This window comes from Pan paniscus, chromosome 16 (assembly GCF_029289425.2).
Source record: "Pan paniscus chromosome 16, NHGRI_mPanPan1-v2.0_pri, whole genome shotgun sequence".
NCBI lineage: Eukaryota > Metazoa > Chordata > Mammalia > Primates > Hominidae > Pan > Pan paniscus.
In genome coordinates this window covers 41,635,756-41,657,535 of record NC_073265.2, presented here as the reverse complement: position 1 = coordinate 41,657,535, position 21,780 = coordinate 41,635,756, and the positions used below count along the sequence as shown (strand labels likewise).

The following is a 21,780-nucleotide window of genomic DNA, read 5'->3' as shown; positions in this document are numbered from 1 at the left end:
CAAATATAAGCTGTTCTTATCATCATAGTCGTCATAATTATGTGGCCTTATGTCTACATTTCTCTTTTCATTGACTTGAGCCTCTCATCTGGTTTTATTATTTCTGAATTAATTTATTACCAGGCCCTTCCTTAGGGTGGCCCCTTCCGTCATTTGGTTATGTGGTCTCAGGGTGTGCCACTGTCCAGAGGTTCACTGGCTAACTGCAAACTATTACAGATGATAAAATCTCTTCTGTTTCAGCTGAAACTCAGCTGCCCTGTGATGCTAAGTATCCTATTTATGCAAATACGCTTTAAGTAATACATGGTTCCTCATAAGGATAATTTTATATGTGTTATATAAAGGTGGGTTAACTTAAATTAATAAATATCTACCATATTTGAGGTCTACTGTGTACCAAACATGGTGCCAGGTATGTAATCCTCATTATATCCCTGGAGCAGATCACCACTGCTTTACAGGTGAGGAAAGTAGCTTGTCCAGGCCATATGCTAATAAATGGTATCTAAGAGCTGAGATTTGAATCCAGCTTTGAGACTCTGAAGCCTTTCTTCTTTGTCATTTAGTTTTCTTACTTTCAACTACCTGGCCCTATTCTAACAGATCTGTTCCCTCACGTTAAGATGGCATAGTTCTATTTCTACATCTTTTATTTAGCCTAGAATATCTTGCTCCATGCTTTTTTATCTGTCTGATTTATATTTATACTTCATTATCCCACTCAGATTTTACTTTCAGATGACCCCAGCTCACAGTAAATGATTTCTGTGTAGAATTCTCCATTATATGAGTATCTTAGTCTGTTTTATACTGGTATATAAGAATACCAGACTGGGTAATATATAATGAACAGAAATTTATTTGGCTCATTGTTCTGGATGCAGGAAAGAGCAAGGTTGATAGGCTACATCTAGTTGAGGGTCTTCTTGCTACGTCATCTTATGGTGGAAGGTGGAAGGGAAGAGAGCATGTAAGACAGAGACAGGAAGGGGGCCAAGCTCATTCTTTCATCAGGATGCCATTACTGCAGTAACTAACCCACTTCCATTATGACTGCATAAATCCATCCATGAGGGCAGAGCCCTCACGACCTAGTCACCTTTTTTTTTTTTTTTTGTAATACAGGGTCTCACTATGTCACCCAGGCAAGGGTGTAGTGGCACAATCATGGTTCACTACAGCCTCAACCTCCCAGGCTCAAGTGATCCTCCCACCTCAGCCTCCCAAGTAGTTAGGACTACAGGCATATGCAGTGATGCCCAGCTAATTTTTTCTTTTTTGTAGAGATGGAATCTCACTCTGTTGCCCAGGCTGGTCTCAAATTCCTAAGCTCAAGTGATCCTCCTGCCTCACCTTCCCAAAGTGCTGGGATTACAGGCGTGAGCCACCATGCCTGGCCTAGTCACATTTTAAAGTCTCACCTCTCAACGCTGTTGTATTGAGGATTCAGTTTGCAACATATGAACTTTGAGGAACACATTCAAACCATAACATTAAACTGCTAGTTTGGGACTTACTGAATATTATCTACCCCAGAAGGTTGCAGCAGGAATAAAATACAGTATATATTAGAGAACTAGAGTATGTAAAAGTTATAAACAAATATAGTTGGCTATTTCTGCTCTAGCATCTTTATATAATGCATAGGCTCTGTACTGATGGAACAGAAAACTCAGGTTGATTTGAGAGGATCTGATAGCCATGTGACAGGCTTCTCACCAGGAACTGAGTGACCTCAGCAAGTATCTCTAGGAAACACTTGTTTTCATTTCCTGAGAAGTCTGTCTGCCTCTCTAAAGCACAGCATTCAACAGTGCCAGCAACCATTTTTATAGTAAATATTTATGCTTCAAAAATAAAATTAATATTATAATTGTAAACTCATTGTCTAGTATTAACTTTAGGGTTTAAGCATTTTCTTATCGAGACTAATTAAAAGTAGGAATCAGAGAGACACAGAGAGCAGAGCAGCTTGATTTTGATGAGTGATGATGTAGAAAAACTTAGCATCTCTCTAACAAGAGAGAGATTAAAGTCTCAATGAAGCCACATCTTTAAGACACCACGGTAAAAACACAGTTTTGAAAGAAAGCATTTTATTACACTAACAATATTTTCTCTTTTTAACAAGGGATCGGATAAAGGGAGAAACAATTAGATTGGTTGCCTGCAAAAAAGTAAAGCTCTAGATTTTGTTGCACATGGCCATGTTTGTTTATAAGCTAAAAATTTAGACCTAGGTGCAGGTGCATGTACACTTCATCAAGGTACATGACAACACTCAATGGGTGGTTATCAGAGAGTTAACATCAACATAGATGGGGATATTAAATCGTGTTATACATTACTCAGGTTTGAGGCAAGCATTGCTTAATTTCCTTGTTGATGACGTAGATGTAATTGAAAGTATGTTTATTAAGTTTACAGAGGACAAGTTGATGATCTTGGAAGATATGAATAGTGTTTGGTATGACCATGATAAACTAGAGAGATTACGTATTTTAAAGGGTAAAATTCAAAAGGAAAATCTATAAAATAATACATTTCATACAAAATGAAAACTATAAGGAAAGACCCGACAGACCAAATAGATATAAGGTCACTGATGACCATAAGAGGAAAATAAAGGCTAACAGACACCCTCCCCCACCCCGACTCTCTCTCTCTCTGTCTCTCTCTCTTTCTTTCTCTCTTTCTGTATCTCTCTCTTGCTCATCCTTGAATAATTGTTTCCTGGGGTTTCAAGTGCTTCTACATAATTTAACTCCATTTCCTTATTCTCACAGAACCTGGTTTTCTCCTAATGATCATATATATGAGTCAATTCTGGTATTACCCTCTCAATTCTGGTATTACCTTCTCTGGAAAGGCTTTCCTGACATCTCCTCCTCACATCTCCTACTGGTTCCATACCCTTCCTTTCTACTTTCATAGTATCTTAGATAGACCTTTTTTATAGCAGTTACTTCCAGCTGCATTTTAACTGTGTCCTTTCTAGTCTCTCTCAATTGACTATGACCCTAGAGTCTTTTATTTCCATAAAGTGATTAGCACATTGTGGCTGCTTATTATGTGTTTGTTAAATGAACGAATGAAGCAGTATTTTTAAGAGGGCTTTTAGTTCACATTAGACCTTCTGGAAACAGGTCAGAAGAGCTCACCTCCACTCCAAAGCACCCAGTACCCAGCCTATTTAGGATTATTATGGAGGCCCTTGAAAGGACTGGCCAAACCAGAAATCATAAATCTGTCATTACTCCATTTTCCAGCTAAGCTGAGTTATCTGCTCTTTCCAAACTTCTGATTCTGAGCCTTCATTTATGCTATCCCCTTTGCCTGGAATGTACCCTTCCCGACTTCTATAGTCCTTGCTTGCTTTCCCTTACTCATTTCTGTAGACCTTGTTCAGCTGTCATCTCTAGGGAATCTTCCCTGATAACCTCTTCTTCCTCTTACGGCCCCATCACATGTATTACAGTCTTGAATTATTGGCCTGTCTTTCCTATTAGATGACTGTCTTAGTCCAGTTTCTGCTGCTATAACAGAATACCACAGACTGGGTGATTTATAAAGAGCAGAAGTTTATTTGACTCACTGTTCTGGAGGCTGAAAAGTCCAAGAGCACAGCGCTGGCATCTGGCAAAGGTCATTCAGTAGTAGGAGGGCACATGAGCGTGTGAGGCAGAGAGGAAATCAGCTTAAACTCATCCTTTTATCAGGAGCCCACTCCCGTGATAACTAGCTCACTCCTGCATTCATGCCATTAATCCATTCCTGAGGGCAGGGGCCTCATGACCTAATCAGCTCTTAAAGGCCCCACCTCCCAATATCATCATGTTGGCAATTAAATTTCAACATGAATTTTGGAGAGAACATTCAAACCACAACATCCGTCAACCACATGAGGATACAGATCATGACTTATTTAACTTTTAGTTGAATGAAGCCAAGCCAGCAAATGGACTATTTCTTCTCTAGTGATGAGGATACTTTAGTAGGAGCTAGAGTTTGTGGGAGATGCCATTTTGAGGATTGTTAGCTGGTAATTTAAAATATTTTAAATGGTTTTGTAACTTTAATTAAACAAATTAAATTTCTTTGTAAATTTAAATTTCTTTGCTGTGGCTTCAAAGAGTATCTCCTGAAGTGGTTGACAACAGTACTGTAAGATATTGAAGTAATTCTTTAGGAATAAAATAATATGTTTGAGATTTGTACACATAAGAATTCAGAGGCCCTCTATTGCAGATTCATCCTTAGTTGTGATGCTCTCTAATTTAATGCTTGATATCTTCTTCCTCTGTGTTATTTTTTAATTTATAAGTAGATATTATTTTTAGGAAATATCATTCTTATGTTCCTTTCCACACTGTTGCATGTATGAACCAGCAAAAACTCACTGTGCCTTATCACAAAGAACACAGAAGAAATAATGTTAATCACATTCCCAAGTGGGCAGTGGAACAGGAATTAAAAGAAATTAAAGAATGTGTATGCAGAAACTCAGTTGTATGTAAGAAAATCCAATTCCCCCCGAGAAAGAGAAAGAGCTGGAGTCCTTTAAAAATTAACTGCCTGTTTTCTTTGGCTAGTGAGCCTTATCTCTCCTCCTTTCCCAGGCATTGTGAAGACCCTGTTTCTCTAGCTGTGCAGCTGCAAAGTCACTAGACAGATAAACCCAAGTCATAAAACATGTTTTTTCTTGAAAAGAAATGATGTAATGCATGTCTCAATTAATTGAATAACTGTCTTTGTTTCTTACTTCTGTAATATGCTTCCCCCTGCACAGATCTCCCCCGCACCCCATGAAATGTTTAAAAGGTAACTTAACGCTTTGTTCAGGGCTTGGTCCTTTGGATGTTAATCTGACTGGGCTGGTGCACCTAAATAATAAATATCCTCCTCAACCCCATCGGTCTCTCTGATTCCTTAAAAAAAAAAAAAAAAAAAATCCTGCAACATTTCTGGTGGCCAGTATAGGGATTGAACCTGAGACCTTGGTGTTATAAGCACCAGTATTGACCAAAAAATCCATTAATTAGCCACCTACTTCCATAGAGACCATAGTTTCCCTTATCAATCCTGCTATAGGCAGCACTGGCAGTTACTTTTTAAAAAATTTTTATTTTACAGAGATGAGCGAAATCAGTCCATCATCGTAAGTGGAGAGTCTGGGGCAGGAAAAACAGTCTCAGCTAAGTATGCCATGCGATACTTTGCAACTGTGAGTGGTTCTGCCAGTGAGGCCAATGTGGAGGAAAAGGTCTTGGCCTCCAACCCCATCATGGAGGTAAGACAGCGAGTCTTCGGCTTTCTTCCTATATTCTCTTGATAAGAAACATGCTCAAAAAATTGATTGATACAGCATGTCTCAGAAAGCCTGGGGTCTCCCAGCCACTAAAATTAAGAAAATACTTTTCCACATGTTTATAAAAAATCTAGGAAAAGTAAAAACTTGGTAAGGTAGACATTTTTAGTAAAGCCCAGCTATAGCGGAATCTGTTTTAGTCTATAATCCTGAATTTTTGACCTACCAGCGAAATTGTTGCCCCTAAATACCAGGCAGCAATTAAGTTTCCTTCTCCTCATTAACTGACTCATGTCTATTGTTCCTTTCCTTGTACCAGAAGTACAAGTTACTCATTTCCCCCAAGTCCTGAGTTCTTATTTATGCTCCTTCTAAAACATAAGATTTGTTATGCTCAAGTATGAATGAGTTTCATTATTCCTTTGCCCATATTTCATTTTCTGTACTTAGTCCAACCTCAGTTGGCTTAAATTTTAATATAGCTAAAGTTTTAATTTTTTTCCAGATTTGAACTACAAACTTAAACTATGATCTTTATAAGCTTTTTGTTGTTGTTGTTCTGTCAAGCACATAACACAGCTATAGGTTCATAAAAGACAGTAACTGTAAGGTTTTGACAGGGGAAGAACTATGAAAAAATGTGCTTTCAAAACTTGAATACACCATATACAAAGTAGAAATGCCTGTGCCAATGAAAATGGAACTAATTGTGTGAGAATTTGAGTATTTTAGGATTTGTAGATAATTATCTGTCTATTAATATGATTTTTGGAAAGTTATAGTTTTATATGAAGACTTATTAAATGGAGAAAAATTACTTTTGTTAAATGGAGAGAAATTAATTTGGACATGCAGAAGCAAACCTTCCTTGTTAAAAATTCAAATCGGCATTTTTTTATTCCTGTCTTTTTCCTTTGTCAAGCTTTATTTGTCACCCAAACACAGATGGAGTTAAAATCGGCCTGGTGCACCTGTGGTACAAGTGGTTTTTGCGATAATCTATGTAGAGGTAATTGTGCTTGGTTTGCGGTGCTGCGTGTGACACTTCAGAACAGAATGCCATGACCTCTTATCTGTAGGGCTGCTCTCTAGAGCAGCAGGACTTCTACTTTTTGGGATTGAAAAACAAGATATGATGGGGAAGTTCAGAGGCTTCATGGGCTGGATGTGCTATGGAAAAAAATACTGGGAATACTTTCTGAAATAGGATGAACAGGAAGAAACAGATGTTTGCACCGAAAGAGAGTAGTGAAAATTTTAAGCAAATGTTAAGATTTTGAAAGAATGTAAGCTACAGATACACTGCTGGATGTCACTAGTGTTAATACTGGGGAAATAGAATCTGTGGAGCCAGTTTTTGGTTTGGGGTCAGAAAACAACAGGGCTTCTTTTCTTGCTGTTGTTGTTTTGACTGGTTTTGGTCATGACAAATTCTTGGTATTTGACAACAGTTCCAGCCATTTTAGTCCCTAGCATTAGAATATCCCGAAGTCTTGAATGTGATGGCATTAGGTAATCCCATTTCTTCCGTGCCTGAACCATATAATACTAGGATTTGAAGTTGTCTTTGAAGATAACTTAAGTCTAGAATGAACCTTCTAGAATTTTTCATGAGTTGAGTGAACTATTTTATGACCGCTTTCAAAAAAAACCAGCTTTATTGGTTTTTCTGCAACACAGATTTGAATTGTGTTAGTAGGAATATATTAAAAATTTGGAATAGCTACTGTCTTAGTCCATTTAGTGTTGCTATAACTATAGCCTCAGAATACCTGAGGCTGGGTAATTTATAAAGAGATTTATTTAGCTCATGGTTCTGTGGGCTGTACAGTAAGCATGGCTCTGGCATCTGCTAGGCTTCTGGTGAGGGCCGGTGTGCTGCATAACATGGCAGAGAATGTCACAGGGCAAGTGGACACACACAAACGGGAAACCTGAGGGCCTCCCGACTTCATAACAACCCACTCCAGTGGAAATGAATCCAGTCCCGAGAGAACTAATCCAGTCTCACAGAGGGAGAACTCACTACAGGAGAACTTTACCAAGGCTTTCACTCTAGATTTGTCCCCATGACCAAAACACCTCCTACTAGACCCCACCTCCCAGCACCTTCACATTGGGGATCAAATTTCAACATAAATTTTGGTGGGGACACGTTATATCCAAACCACAGCAGTCAAAGATAATACTTACAATATGCAATTATAAAGAATATGCCCTGCTTGCTGGGATGAACATAAAAGATAAAGGGATCAGCTATGCTCACCTGCTTCCTTCTCTATTATTTAGTCTGTCTAAATAATTTGAAATTGTTCATCTATAAGAATTTGGATTAAGAAAAATTTGGTAAAGAGTTCAACTAATTTTCAATAACTACAAAAAAGGGCATCTCAATTTGAAAGTTGGAAATGTGATATGGAGCTGAAGATCAGTTGCTGGAAGAAAACATAGGTAAAATATTGAGTATGTAGTCTGAAAAATTTGTAGCTTTAAATCGCTTCAATACTATGTCCTTATATCAGAGCCCTTTGCTGAGATGTCAGGAAAGGCATATCGGCGTCTCCAGTGATCTGCTGAAACTCCTCATAGGATAATGAGCATCCTACATGGTTAACATTACAATCCAGGGTCTAAAGAGATATGGACATTATTCTTTAAAAAGGAAGCTCCTCATTCTCAACATAGGCTTCTTTTGCAAAATGTGAATGATGTACAGATAATTATTCTATTTGCTCCATTTCATGTTTTCATTTTTTCCTGGAAATTTTCATCATAAGATGGGAATAGCACACTGAAACTTTTTTTTTTTTTAAGAGACAGGGTCTTGCTCTGTCTCGGCCTGTCCCAGGCTGATCTCAAATGAACTACTGGGCTCAAGCAATCCTCCTGCCTCAGCTTCCCAAAGTGCTGGGATTATGGGTGTGAGCCACTCTACCAGGCCTGGATCTTAATTTTTTTTTTTTTTTTTTTTTTGAGACAGAGTTTCGCTCTTGTTGTCCAGGCTGCAGTGCAATGGCATGATCTCAGCTCACTGCAGCCTCCACCTCCTGGATTCAAGCGATTCTCCTGCCTCAGCCTCCCGAGTAGCTGGGATTACAGGCACATGCCACCACGCTCAGCTACTGTCGTATTTTAAATAGAGATGGGGTTTCACCGTGTTGGTCAGGCTGGTCTTGAACTCTTGACCTCAGGTGATCCACCCGCCTTGGCCTCCCAAAGTGCTGGGATTACAGGCATGAGCCACCGCACCCAGCCAGTTGTTCTTTTTTAATTGCAATAACCATAATTGAAGATTTTCATCTCCATTTAGTAAAGAGTGACTCATGCATCATTACATTAAAATAGTAAAACCAAGATTACCAAGATCACAAAATTTATTTTTTCCTTTAGTGGCTTCTTGCTGATTAAAGTGCATATAGTATTAGGGAGTCTCTTGTGAATACAGTGCTTATATGGCAGAGGCAACAATTGAGGGAGTGGACAAAAGATACTGTTTATGTATAGAAATTTCTTTCCCTATCAGTTTCAGAACTTAGAATCAAATAATTTTATTTTTTAAAAAGAACCCTAGAGCTCCACTATCCTAGTCAATTTACATTTGAGGATACTAATGCTCCTCAAAGAGATTAAATAATGACAAGTTGATAATAGGGCCTGGTCTGATAGGTCTTCGGGCTTCTAATTCATTTGTTCTTTTTACCATTGTTTGTCTATGTTTAAATACATTTTATTTGAAAACAAAAGGATCTGCTTCAATTCTAGCCAATCCCTGCCTCTTCTCACAGTGTGGTGGTGTTTCGGCAGGTGGGTCACTCTGACGCCCAGTCTGAGTAGATGGGGAGAGATGATATGTGGAAGGTGGGGTAAGAGTTGAGGAAGGAGGAGAAGCTGTGGCCCACCCTTCCTCCACTTGCTTAGTTACTGGCAGGAAAGTGCTTAGGACAGTTACTAATATTTATTGAGTGTTTATTGAGTAGCTGCTGCTACTTCTACTACATGTAATCTTTCATTTGCTCTTCGGAAGAATATATTGTGTTGAGAGAAAAGTCTGCATTTATAATTAATCTGCTTTTCTAAATAAAATAGTGAGACCATATACAGACTTTTTGCTGTGGTGTTTTGTAATATCAAGAGGGGTAACATCTGAGTAAATGAATAGATAAATTATCTGAGGCTACATTAGATCCTTCTGTAATTTTGCCAGGAAGATATTCTTATTCTTATTTTTCTAGAAAAGCATTTAAAATGTTAATCTAAAATATAGCAGTGTCCTCACTGCCAAAACAAAATAGGATATCTACACTCTATTTCAGAAAGTGAAAATATATTTTCTGTGATTGATCAAAGAATCTAATGTGTTGACTTGTATGGCTATGTTACTATTGTTTTCATTACTTACATTTGTGTCACTCTTAAAACTACATTGTATTTTCACATCTTTCTGTCTGCTGTGGTTTCAATTTACTAATCCTGACATAGGCTTTACACAAGTGAAAGATATTAATTTTTTATGAAATTTGCTTATTAAACATTTAATATATGCATTATGTAAACACTTTGTTTTCTAACTACATGTTTTTTTTTTTTGCTTTGCCTTAAAAAAATTTATAGAAGTGAGTTACCTAAATCAGAAAGACATATGTCATTAAAATTTTTAAGGTTATATAAAACATTTAGCAGCAAGTTATATTCTCTGCATTCTGTAGCAGATATTTTGTAAGCTAGATTTAACTATCAAAATCCAAAGCCAAATTTTACTTTTTCTGGTTCTGAAAATGACCTTTAAATTGAGTGGGTAATACTAATACTCTGCTAATAAATAGTCTAACTGGACCTTTGTTGCCACAGGATAAGGTGATAGAAACATCAGGCTAAAGAGACCCTGAACACCAGAGCAGCATTTCCAGGAAATATTCATTGGTCTTAACCATCTTATTTATGTAAAGCAGGTGAAGTTTTTTGGAAAAAAATAAAAACCTGAAGCTTACCTAACAAAGCCTATGCCTTGGCAGCTCCCATCCTCGTTTGTTCTCTTTCTTTGCTGGCATGAATGTTCAGATAACCCAAAAGGTGTTATGAAAATATTCTAACCTCTGAATTCAGGTCTGCTGTTTCTGAAAATCATTTTTGTGAGAATAACAAGACAAATAAGAACTATTAGTATATATCTGTGTGATTGTGCAGTGAGCAAAGCATACACCTGTGCCTGCAGTGGCAAAAGTGGTTCTGTTCTTAAAAGAATCAGTTTTGGCCAGGTGTGGTGGCTCACGCCTGTAATCCCAGCACTTTGGGAGGCCGAGGTGGGTGGATCACAAGGTCAGGAGCTCGAGACTAGCCTGGCCAACATGGTGAAACCCTGTCTCTGCTAAAAATACAAAAATTAGCTGGGCGTGGTGGCATGTGCCTGTAATCCCAGAGGCTGAGGCAGGAGAATCACTTGAACCTGGGAGGCGGAGGTTGCAGTGAGCTGAGATTGTGCCACTGCACTCCAGCCTAGTGACAGAGCAAGACTCTGTCTCAAAAAAAAAAAAAAAAAATCAATTTTAAGGACCTGTGTTCTACTCCATCTTTTCTCTCTCTGAGAAGATTCTGTAAATGTCATGTTATGAATTACACTTCTAAAATCTTATTTTCTCCCTTGCTTTTTAGTCCATTGGAAATGCTAAAACAACCAGGAATGATAATAGCAGCCGTTTTGGGAAGTATATTGAGATTGGTTTTGATAAGAGATATCGAATCATTGGTGCCAATATGAGAACTTATCTTTTAGAGAAATCCAGAGTGGTATTCCAGGTAAGCCAGCCATATACACATATGTACTTGTGTTAGATTGCTGTATAATTGTTGAGTCCATGCTTGCTGGTATGCATTTTATTTCAAGATACTCTTGAGCATATTATGACAATATTACCTCCAACCACACTTGGACTGAAGCCTGTAAAATGGTGCCTGTTAGAGGCAAGGGAGTACCACTTAAATGCTAATAGTCTTTGGGACTGGTCACTTTTAGGTTTGACTTTTTCCTACAGGTGCTTGCGGGAAAGCTTAGTTGAGAACAGGTGCTATTGGTTTAGTCTTGTCTCTCATATTTCCAAATGATAGGGAAGGCATTGTTCCATGCTCTCAATAAGTTACAGTTTGAACTCAGTGCAAGAAAAAAAATTATCTTGTCCTCTTTCCTTCCTTCTTCTCCTCTTTCAGAATATATTATTGTTTAGATAGAATAGTGAGGGTTAAAAAAAAATCTTCACAACCCAATTGTGAACTACTATCAAAAAAACAGTTGATGCATCTCTGTAGGGCTTACATCCACATGTATGCTCTTGGTCCCTTTTGATTGGTAAGTGGGAGATATGGGAGATACTATATATTTCCATCACTAGCAGGCATACATTTATATATTTATAGGTATGGGTTTATCACACACTGTCAGTTCTGTAGACCTACTGCTTGCCTCATGCTGTGAGATTTGGGTTTCATTAGCCTCAACTGCATGCCCACTGCATTGAGGTTCAAATACCCTTGACACTGCCATGTAACAGTGTCCACAATTTCCATAGCCCAGGTCTGTCATAGGTTTGAAAGTGTCTGAGAATTTGAGCAGTCTGAAGTTGCTCTGGCTTTGACTTTGGGGCTGTGCCTGATTTGTGGCCACCTAAAATATAATACTTGATTTGCATAGTAAGGCATTACAAATGAAGTATTATATTTAATATCTAGGTACATACAGAACAGTGTTACTATGCTGATGGCTATTTCTATAGGTTTTTTTGAAAAGTGTCTACTTTGATAACCAGAAGAAAGAATGGGTGAAACAGAGGTAGATCTAAGGGAAGATTCAAATATTAGAGTTCAAATAGTAGAGGTTTGATTGATAGGTAAGTGAGTAAGCAGGGAGGAAAGATGGTCCTTGGTCAGTACATGACCAAAGGCTAGTAGTGCTTGATACAAAATGGTAAAGCCCAATCCTTATTGTCTTGTTTAGAGACACTGAACCATTTCTAGCAGTTTCCCAGTCTCCAGTGATATAGAATGTCAAGGATGTTTGGCTTGTCAAAATGAGTCACACAATCAGAAAAGGCATACTTGTATTGTCCTTTATGTACAAAGAGGACCTAAGCATTTCTGCAGACTCACAGGCTTTTTTAGTTTCTGTATGCTGAACCACCTGGTCTCCTGTTTAATCATGCTTGTGGTCATTGGTATATTGGTAATTTGTTCAGTGGCTTCTGTCCCTATAATAGGTTTTCTTTTCCAGACATCAGCCCCCTGTGGGCATCAAACCTGACCTTGGCCTTATTAATACGATTCATTAGCCAACTGAGTATACTGTAAAAATGAAGGATATAGTGATAAACTATTAGGTGTATGAACAATATTATTGCAACTGTATTTTTTAGATATATGTGTGGAAAAGACTCTCAGGAAATACTGAAAAATTATCTTAGAATTTATATGTGATTTATTTTCTATTTTATAAAACAGTTATTGATTTAAAATGTATAAACTAAAATGATATAGAAGATGTACATTTGTGACTTTCCTACAAATAACCACAGTAGATGGTCCAGTCTACAATATGGCAAGAATGGGATTATTCTTTTTTCAAAGCATTTGGAAGACTGTGAATCTAAGAGGTACCATTAGAAAATAGTATTGAGTATTGCAAAAAAAAATGATTTTAGTTTCCCCCAAAAGCACTGATTATCTTATGATTGTGGACATATATCAAGCTGTTCACTAGTTCAGAAAGCATTACTATCCGATACTTTATGTTGAATTTGAGCAACACACACATACTCATACATATGCATATAGACTATAAATCATAAGATTTAATAATCAGAAATAAGTATTAGGAAATATAGGAAAGTATAATTTATTTAACCAACTGAGATAATTAAATATTAAAATCTTATTTTATGATAGAATTCCCTGAATTTTAGATTAAAATGCTGTAATTGAAAACTCTTCTTATTTCGAAGGCAGAAGAGGAGAGAAACTATCATATCTTCTATCAGCTTTGTGCCTCAGCAAAGTTACCTGAATTTAAAATGCTACGATTAGGTATGAATATGGCATTAAATTTATTGTTCTGGTATTGTTTTCTGTTAATTTCCAAGTTCCTAAATTTACTTGTTAAAAAGGAGCTTATCTCATGTTGGAATACTTGTGGATAATATGATAAAAAGTCAGCCCTTGGCTTCAAAATAACCCATGGGGGTAGAGGAGGAGTAAGTGGCTGTATAAATGGAACAGGATTGGCCTGGAGGTGATTTTAGATGGCTGTTTAAGATGAGTAATGAGTACCTAGGGGCTCATTCTATTAGTCTCTCTACTTTTGTATGTGTTTGATATTTGCTTTGATTAAAGGAAAAAAAAAATTAAAGGAGTTGATTTGTTAGAAGCCAGTAGGGTTTCTTATGAGGGGAGTAAAGGATTTGAGGAAATTATTCTAGTGTGTAGATTGGAATAAAACCTTTAGGAAAGGACTATTTATTTTACCAATTAACATAAATAAACTATAAATATTTTACCCCATTTATTTAATTAAATTTTATTGAATTTTTAATTTTTTATTAAAATACAATTGAAAACACAGGCAGTCAAACTCTAGATGCTGTATACTCAACTGTGCTATCACCACCTCTGATTCAGAGTGGACATAAGGGTAGAAGGCAAGGCTTTTTCATAAACCAGAAAATTTTTATTTTTCTTCATTACAGGAAATGCAGATAACTTTAATTACACAAAACAAGGAGGCAGTCCTGTGATTGAAGGAGTGGATGATGCAAAGGAGATGGCACATACTAGGCAGGCCTGCACTTTGCTAGGTAATGTCACTTTATTCTTGAGCTCTTATGAGGAATAGCTTTTTTACTCAAGCAACCTTTGTTTAGAATATTGGCTTGACTTTTTATTAAGTGGCAAGTATTGCTAGAAGATTTAATATTCCACATAGAACACATTTAGACAGCAAATGGACAGGAGATTTCTTTTTGGGATGATGGAACTGTTCTAGAATTAGATTGTAGTAATGGTTGTGCAACTTTGTAAATTTACTAAAAATCATTGAATGGGTGAATTTTATGGTATGCAAATTAGCCTTCAATAAAACTGTTCAAAATAGATATTTGGGGCATCAGGGGAGGGCTACTTGTAATTCTTTGCTTAAATTTTTACAAAATCTGAAACCTGAAGCTAAGTGAAATGGGCTCCTCTACAAGCTGGCATTTTGTAGGAGCTATTGGTTTATTTGTTTGGTTTTGGGGATCTTTCTGTGGCTGGGAAATGTGGCTGAGTTGGCATCATGACAGAATATTCCATTACATGTAGTTTATTCCAGCATTTTTTTTCTGTTCCAACATTTCTGAAGCAGCTCAGATGTCACTATCTTGTTTCTGGGATTTAAAAAATGTTGGGCCTTCATGTGAATAAATTAATCTTTAGAACTTGTCATCTACAACTTAAAGAAAAAAAAAACCTCAGAATATAGGTAACTCTAAAATCATATGATGGCATTTTGAGTAGTACCCTCAGGTGAGTTAACTTCATTTAAAAGCACTGCTAATTACAGTGTGGACCAGGACCATTGCTAGAAATGCAGAATCTCAAATCCCTTCTCAGACCTACTGAAACATAATCTGCATTTTATCAAAATCTATTGGTGATTCATATGCATATTAAAAGTTTGAAAATCACTGCATTTCTTCTCATGCTAAATCTGTTTGTAAATAGTAAATTTGTGAATTTGAAAAAGCCACACAAAGTTTGCATTGAGTTGAGATCACACCACTGCACTCCAGCCTGGGTGACAGAGTGAGACTGTGTGTCAAAAAAACAAAAAAGAAAAAGCCATAATGCAGGAGATGGTAAAAAACATTAATTATAGGGTCATTACTGAATTACCCTTTCTAAGATTACATATTTGGAAATAATTTCACTGCTTCTATTTGCATGTAATTATAGCTAATTTTCTGGAGATTCTTATGTTATTTAAAAATGAAGCCAGATCTGATAAAAGCTGAAAGCTGTCCAGCTTTCTCATCCTGCCTTATCCTTCAAGTTCTGCTCTGATGCTGTATTTGGACGCATACTCATTAGGCTGGGATATAGCACCAGCCTAAACGCTTCTAATCTTGGTGTCTCTTTGACTTATACTTGGTCTGTAGTTTAAAGAAGTAATTAAATAATTACTTTTTAAACAGCCTTAAGAAGTAACAGCTTTATTGGGCTGTATCTGGAGCAGAGATAAATGGTAATAGAAATGGTAATACTATTAATTTTAAAGCCAGTGTGTGACAATGATGACAACAATTTGTTTAGCACTTACTGTGTGTCATGTCGTGTATTAAGTATGCTATGTACATTTAATCTCATTTAATCTTCACATACTTTGAAGTAGTCACTATTATTTTCATATCTCAAATGAGAAAATGGAAGCATAGAATACTGAAGCTACCTGTCCATTTGAGATGATAGGTCCATAGCAGAGCCAGGTCTCAAGCCAGATCAGCCACAGTCAGCAGCCATGTTATCCATTCATGATGCTAAACTGCCTAATGTGTTAATGTCAACGAAGATGAAAGTGTTGTTAGCTATGACACATTATAATATGCACAACATCTGGCAATATTCAGGAATTAACAATAGGCTTAAAATTGTCTGCTGTAATTGTTTAGTTTCTATTCTGAAATTAATCACTTGTTCATTCACTCTCTTGTTTCAGGAATTAGTGAATCTCATCAAATGGGAATTTTCCGAATACTTGCTGGCATCCTTCACTTAGGCAATGTTGGATTTACATCCCGAGATGCAGACAGCTGCACAATACCTGTAAGTTCAGAATAAGCTTTAGTGGGATGGCAGTTGAATTATGTTTTAGATTTGTAGATTGTTTAAAGAAGCAATATAGTTTAAGTCTCTCTATCAATATTATCAGAAATATAATTATCAAAGACATATGTTATCCAAAGGAGAATCTCAAACTGAGAATAAAGAAATATGGATTCTAATCTCTGGTGCATAGTGATTGTGTGTGTGTGTGTGTGACAGAGAGAGAGAGAGAAAGAGAGAGGGTTGGATAGATGAGATTAGTGACTATAATGCAGATGTGGCCCCACAAGATCAGAAACTCATGGAAGTTAAAGCTATTAGGGATCATATCATGCCCTTACTGAAATGTTTCAGGACTCCCCACTGCCTTCAGAAGCAGACCCAACACCTTACTTGGCATGATATGACATGAAAGGGCCTTCATGACTGACCCCTGACTTCCTATTGAGCTTCTTTCTCATTGCTTCTCACACTCTACATCCAGCCATTTCCATGCCAGGCTGTTTCTCTCTCCTGGCTTTGCTCAGATTCTGCCTGCTGGGGTACGTACATTGCTCTTCTTCCCTAGCCAGCTCTTACTCACTTCTCACAGGCAGATCTCTAGCATCTCTTCTTAGATACACACTCACCCTTCTGCTTTCCTTTATTGTAGCTCAAATCACATTGTTCTATAAAGGTCTCTCCTGCTTGCCTTTACCCACTAGGATTTGAAGTCCTTGTGGATAGAGCCATGCTATTCATTGTGGTATTCTTAATTAAGGCCTTAATTTAAATGGTGTTTATTCAACTCACTTAGTTGCCTTTTTTCTCTGGATCTATAGCCTCTTGTGTAAAAACAGATTCTCTACTCCTGTAAGAAAAGAATCTATTTCTTGTCTTTTCTGGATATAGTACTTTGATACTATATTAGATGTGTGAGACATGATATAATATAAAATAAATGACTTTATGCTTTAAAGAGAAGACTTGTTCCATAACTTTTTATTTATTTATTTTTTTGAGACGGAGTTTCACTCTTGTCGCCCAGGCTGGAGTGCAAAGGCATGCAATCTCGGCTCACTGCAACCTCCACCTCCTGGGTTCAGGCGATTCTTCTGCCTCAGCCTCCTGAGTAGCTGGGACCACAGGTGTACACCACCATGCCCAGCTAATTTTGTATTTTTAGTAGAGATGGGGTTTTGCCATGTTGGCCAGGCTGCTCTTGAACTCGTGACCTCAGATGATCCGCCCACCTTGGCCTCCCAAAGTGCTGGGATTATAGGTGTGAGGTGTGAGCCACCACATCCAGCCCTGTAACTTATTTATTAGTCCAAGGGCCAAGAGCTAGATGGGCAGACAGTTTGGTTTACAGAAAGCTTGATCCTCATGATTTTCTTTATGAATATTTGAGGTATAATTTTCCTAAGCCATGGGTCCTAATTTTAGATGCATGATTCCTCCTCCCCTCCCCCAGCCTCTTTTCCTAATGGTGGTTTTGTAAAAGGCAAAATGATGATTCTAATTTAAACCCTGATTTCTTCTAATGAAACATTGCTAGTCTTTTAAAAAAGAGCTTTGTTGAGATATAATTCATATATCATACTCATTTAAAGTGTACCATTAAGTGGCTTTTAGTATATTCACAGATATGTGCAACCATCACCACAGTCAGTTTAAAATATTTCCATGACCTCAAAAAGAAACCCAGTACCCTTTACTTATTGTTACCTATGTGTCTATTTCCCTACCCCTAAGCAACCATAAATCTGTTTTCTGCCTCTATAGATTTGCCTGTTCTGGACATTTCATATAAATGGAATCATATAATATGTGGTTTTTCGTGACTGGCTTCTTTCAAAATCCATCCATGTTGTAGCACGTGTCAATACTTTATTCTTTTTTACAGCTGAATAATAGTCCATTATATGGAGATACCATATTTTGTTTATCCACTGGTTGATTGATGGATATTTGAGTTGTTTCACCTTTTGGCTGTTATGAATAACACTACTCTGAATGTTGGTATACAAACTGGATTTTTTAAAAAGAACTCTGATTTCTGCATCACCATCTTTCCTCTTTGCCCTTGTGACCTTTCCCCAAATGTCAAGCTTCTCCTAATCAAGAAAGTCATGACTAATGTTATGTCACGTATATCACTTCACTATGAGTCTTACCTAAAATTTGTGTACTGTTTTCCTATTTGAGATGTCTGGAAGTTATTAATATCATCTTGGAGAAATAGTACTTATAATGTCCAGAAGTTCCTTCCATCCAGTTCTTGTAATTCTATGATTTTTATTTTCTAACCGGTGCTTGTCAACTTTGTTGATTTGATGATAGCTATAAGTACTACAATTTCACTATTTGGGGTAGGTGGAGATTAAGTTAGTTTTTGTTTTGTTTTGTTTTGTTTTTTGTTTTTTTGTTTTTTTCTTTTTGAGACGGAGTCTTGCTCTGTCGCCTGGTCTGGAGTGCAGTGATGCGATCTTGGCTCACTGCAACCTCCACCTCCCGGGTTCAAGCTATTCTCCAGCCTCAGCCTCCTGAGTAGCTGGGATTACAGGTGTGTGCCACTGTGTCTGGCTAATTTTTGTATTTTTAGTAGAGACAGGGTTTCACCATGTTGGCCAGGCTGATCTCGAACTCCTGACCTCAGGTGATCTGCCTGCCTTGGCCTCCTAAAGTGCTGGGATTACAGGCATGAGCCACTGCGCCTGGCCTTAAATGAGCTTTAAAAGTTACTGGTAAGACATCTCTATTTGATAGTTCTGCCCCACCTTGAAGGCATTTGCTGAACCCAGTGACCTTGAGCTTTGGGTTTCATAGCCAAGTGAGCTACAGAAGGCAAAGACACAGGACCCATATAAACAGGGGAACACAAAGACTCCTGCCTAAAGCTGAGACCCTAAGTGGGGAGCTAGTAATCAATTTGCCCACCACCCACTCCAAGAGTATAAAGAAAACTTAACCTGACCCACACTTCGGTGCCAAGTAGAGGCAGAAAACTAGCTCCCTAAAAATTTATAACAACAAACTGACTCTCACACATATTCATTCCCAGACTGATTTCATAGTTCCTGGAAGGTCTCAAAAAACTACATACAGAAAATATAGCTTAAATTGATCCTGGGCTGGTAGTGGCCTAGGTGCCTGACAGAAGCAACTGCAAATCTACTTTGGAGGACCCACCTTCAGTCTAGGCCTCAGTGGAGTCCCATCAGAAAAGGTACAAGAAATATTGACTCACAGTCAAAAATCACAAGTCCCCCAATGAAACAAAATAGAAGGAGCTAGGAGAAACGACAGATAGCAGAGTCATACCTGCTAAGAATGCCAAAATTAATAAACAGCAGATTTGGCACAACTGAAGAGAAAATTGATAAGCTAGAAGGTAGATGTGAAGAAATTGTCCAAAATGCAAGATAGGACCCAAAGACAGAGCACTTGAAACAGTAGTTAAGAGAGAAGAAGGATAGAGTAATAATGTCTAATTTTAATCTAATGAAAATTCATAAAGGAGAGAAGAGAGAGAATGAAGCAGACATAATATACCAAGAGATCATTACTAAAAAATTTTAAGAACTTGTGAAAATGACTAACCCACATATTCAGAAAGTCCAGAAAATCCCAGTTAGGATAAATAAAAAGAAATCTATTCCTAAGAACATCATAATGATATCAAAGACAGAGGAAACTTAAAACAGAGAGATTAAGAGACTGCCCTTGAAGAAATAGCAATTAATCTGATAGCTCACTTCCCAGCTGCAGCTATAAAAGCCAGAACACAGTGGAATAATATCTTCAGTGTGCTTAGAGTGGAAACTATTAAGTTAGAATTATATATCCAGTTAAAATATCTTTCTAGAATGAATTGAAATTGGAAGCATTTTCAGACAATTAAAAACTTATGAGAGGCCAGGCGTGGTAGCTCACACCTGTAGTCCCAGCACTTTGGGAGGCTGAGGCGGGTGGATCACCTGAGGCTAAGAGTTTGAGACTAGCCTGGCCAACATGGCAAAACCCTCTGTCTACTAAAGATACAAAAATTAGCTGGACATCATGCATATGCCTATAATCCCAGCTACATGGGAGGCTGAGGCATGAGAAGTGCTTGAACCTGGGTGGTGGAGGTTACAGTGAGCCAAGATCGCGCCACTGCACTCCAGCCTGGAGGATAGAGCAAGACTGTCTCAAAAAAAAAAAAAGCTTATGAGAATCTGCTGTTGCCAGTGAGCCCTCACTAAAGGAAATATTAAATATTAAAGGATATAGTTTAGGCAGAAGGAAAGTGATCCCAGTTAGAAGATCTAAGATGCAAGAAGAAATGAACTAAGAAGTTAGCAAAATGTGGGCAAATGTAGATAAAATTTGATTAATTAGAATAATAATAGTATATTGATCTGGTAAAAGATAGAATTCCCACAAGACATGTATTAATTACAAAGGGAAAGATAGTTATCATTACAGTCAAGAAACCTGGCAGACATTCCCTTAACCAAGTGATCACAATTGATAGTACCAATATTTAGACCAATCAATATCACATAGCTTTGGATATGACACACTGAGCAGAGTGCAACACCACTTCTCTGGTATTTCTGCCCAAATCTAATCATGAGGTAACATCATAGAGACCCAAACTGAAGGAGTCTTCAAAAAGTCAAGGTCACAAAAGACAAAGAAGAATGAAGAACTGTTCATGTTAAAGGAGACTAATGAAACATGATAACTAAATTCAATGCATGATCCTGGATTGAATCCTGGACCATAAAAATTAATTATTTTTTGTAGAGAGCACTGTTAGGCCAACAAAGGGAATGTGGTAAAATGTTAATATTTAGGGAATCTGAGTGAAGGGAATTTTTTGTACTATTCTTGCAACTTTTCTGTTAGTCTAAAATTAGATAAAAAGTTTAAAATATAAAATGAATCTCCAGTCCCCTACCCTGCCCCCTCACACAAAAGGTAGAACTAAAGTATTGGATAACAGAGGATAAATTGGAATGGGATGTTTGGAGTTAGTGTTACTTAATTACATTATGTTAATTATAAAACAAAATAGTAACAAAGTAAACCTTTCAAACTAGTAGAGAGGAAAATGGATTGAAAAAAATCAAAATATAGCAAGAAAGAGGGAGAAAAACAAATGTTGAAAAGTAGGACAACCAAAAGAACAAAATAAGATAGAAATAATTAAAAATGGACTAAGTGCTCCAGCTAAAAGATTTAGATTGTTAGACTGGTTAAAAAAATTCAGATATAACCATGGAATACTACCCAGTCATAAAAAAGAATGAAATCATGCCCTTTGCAGCAACATGGATGCAGCTAGAAAACATTATCCTAAGTTATGCAAAAACAGAAAACCAAATACAACATATTCTCACTTATAAGTGGGAGCTAAACGTTGGGTGCACATGGTCATAAATGGGAACAATAGACACAGGGGAATACAAGAGAGGGTAATGGTTGAAAAAAACTACCGATTGGCAGCTATGCACACTACCTAGGTGATGGATTCATTCATACTCCAAATCTCAGCATCACACAATATTCCTTTATTGTGTACATGTGCACAAAGCTGCACATGTGCCCCCTGATTCTAAAATACAAGTCAAAAAAAGAAAAAAAAAGTTTCAGGTATATACTTT

General features: G+C 37.3%; 1 protein-coding gene across 3 annotated transcripts in view; it reads left to right on the top strand.

Annotated features, from left to right (window-relative positions):
* The window catches only part of MYO5A (myosin VA), a 223,767-nt gene that overhangs the window by 107,944 nt on the left and 94,043 nt on the right, over positions 1 to 21,780 (top strand). For all 3 annotated transcript variants that reach the window (XM_055098616.2, XM_055098617.2, XM_063596646.1), the window contains exons 5-9: positions 5,137 to 5,293; positions 10,961 to 11,104; positions 13,297 to 13,378; positions 14,038 to 14,145; positions 16,041 to 16,147. In XM_055098616.2, the coding sequence (XP_054954591.2) occupies positions 5,137 to 5,293; positions 10,961 to 11,104; positions 13,297 to 13,378; positions 14,038 to 14,145; positions 16,041 to 16,147 (598 nt within the window). The remainder of the gene's footprint in view (positions 1 to 5,136; positions 5,294 to 10,960; positions 11,105 to 13,296; positions 13,379 to 14,037; positions 14,146 to 16,040; positions 16,148 to 21,780) is intronic.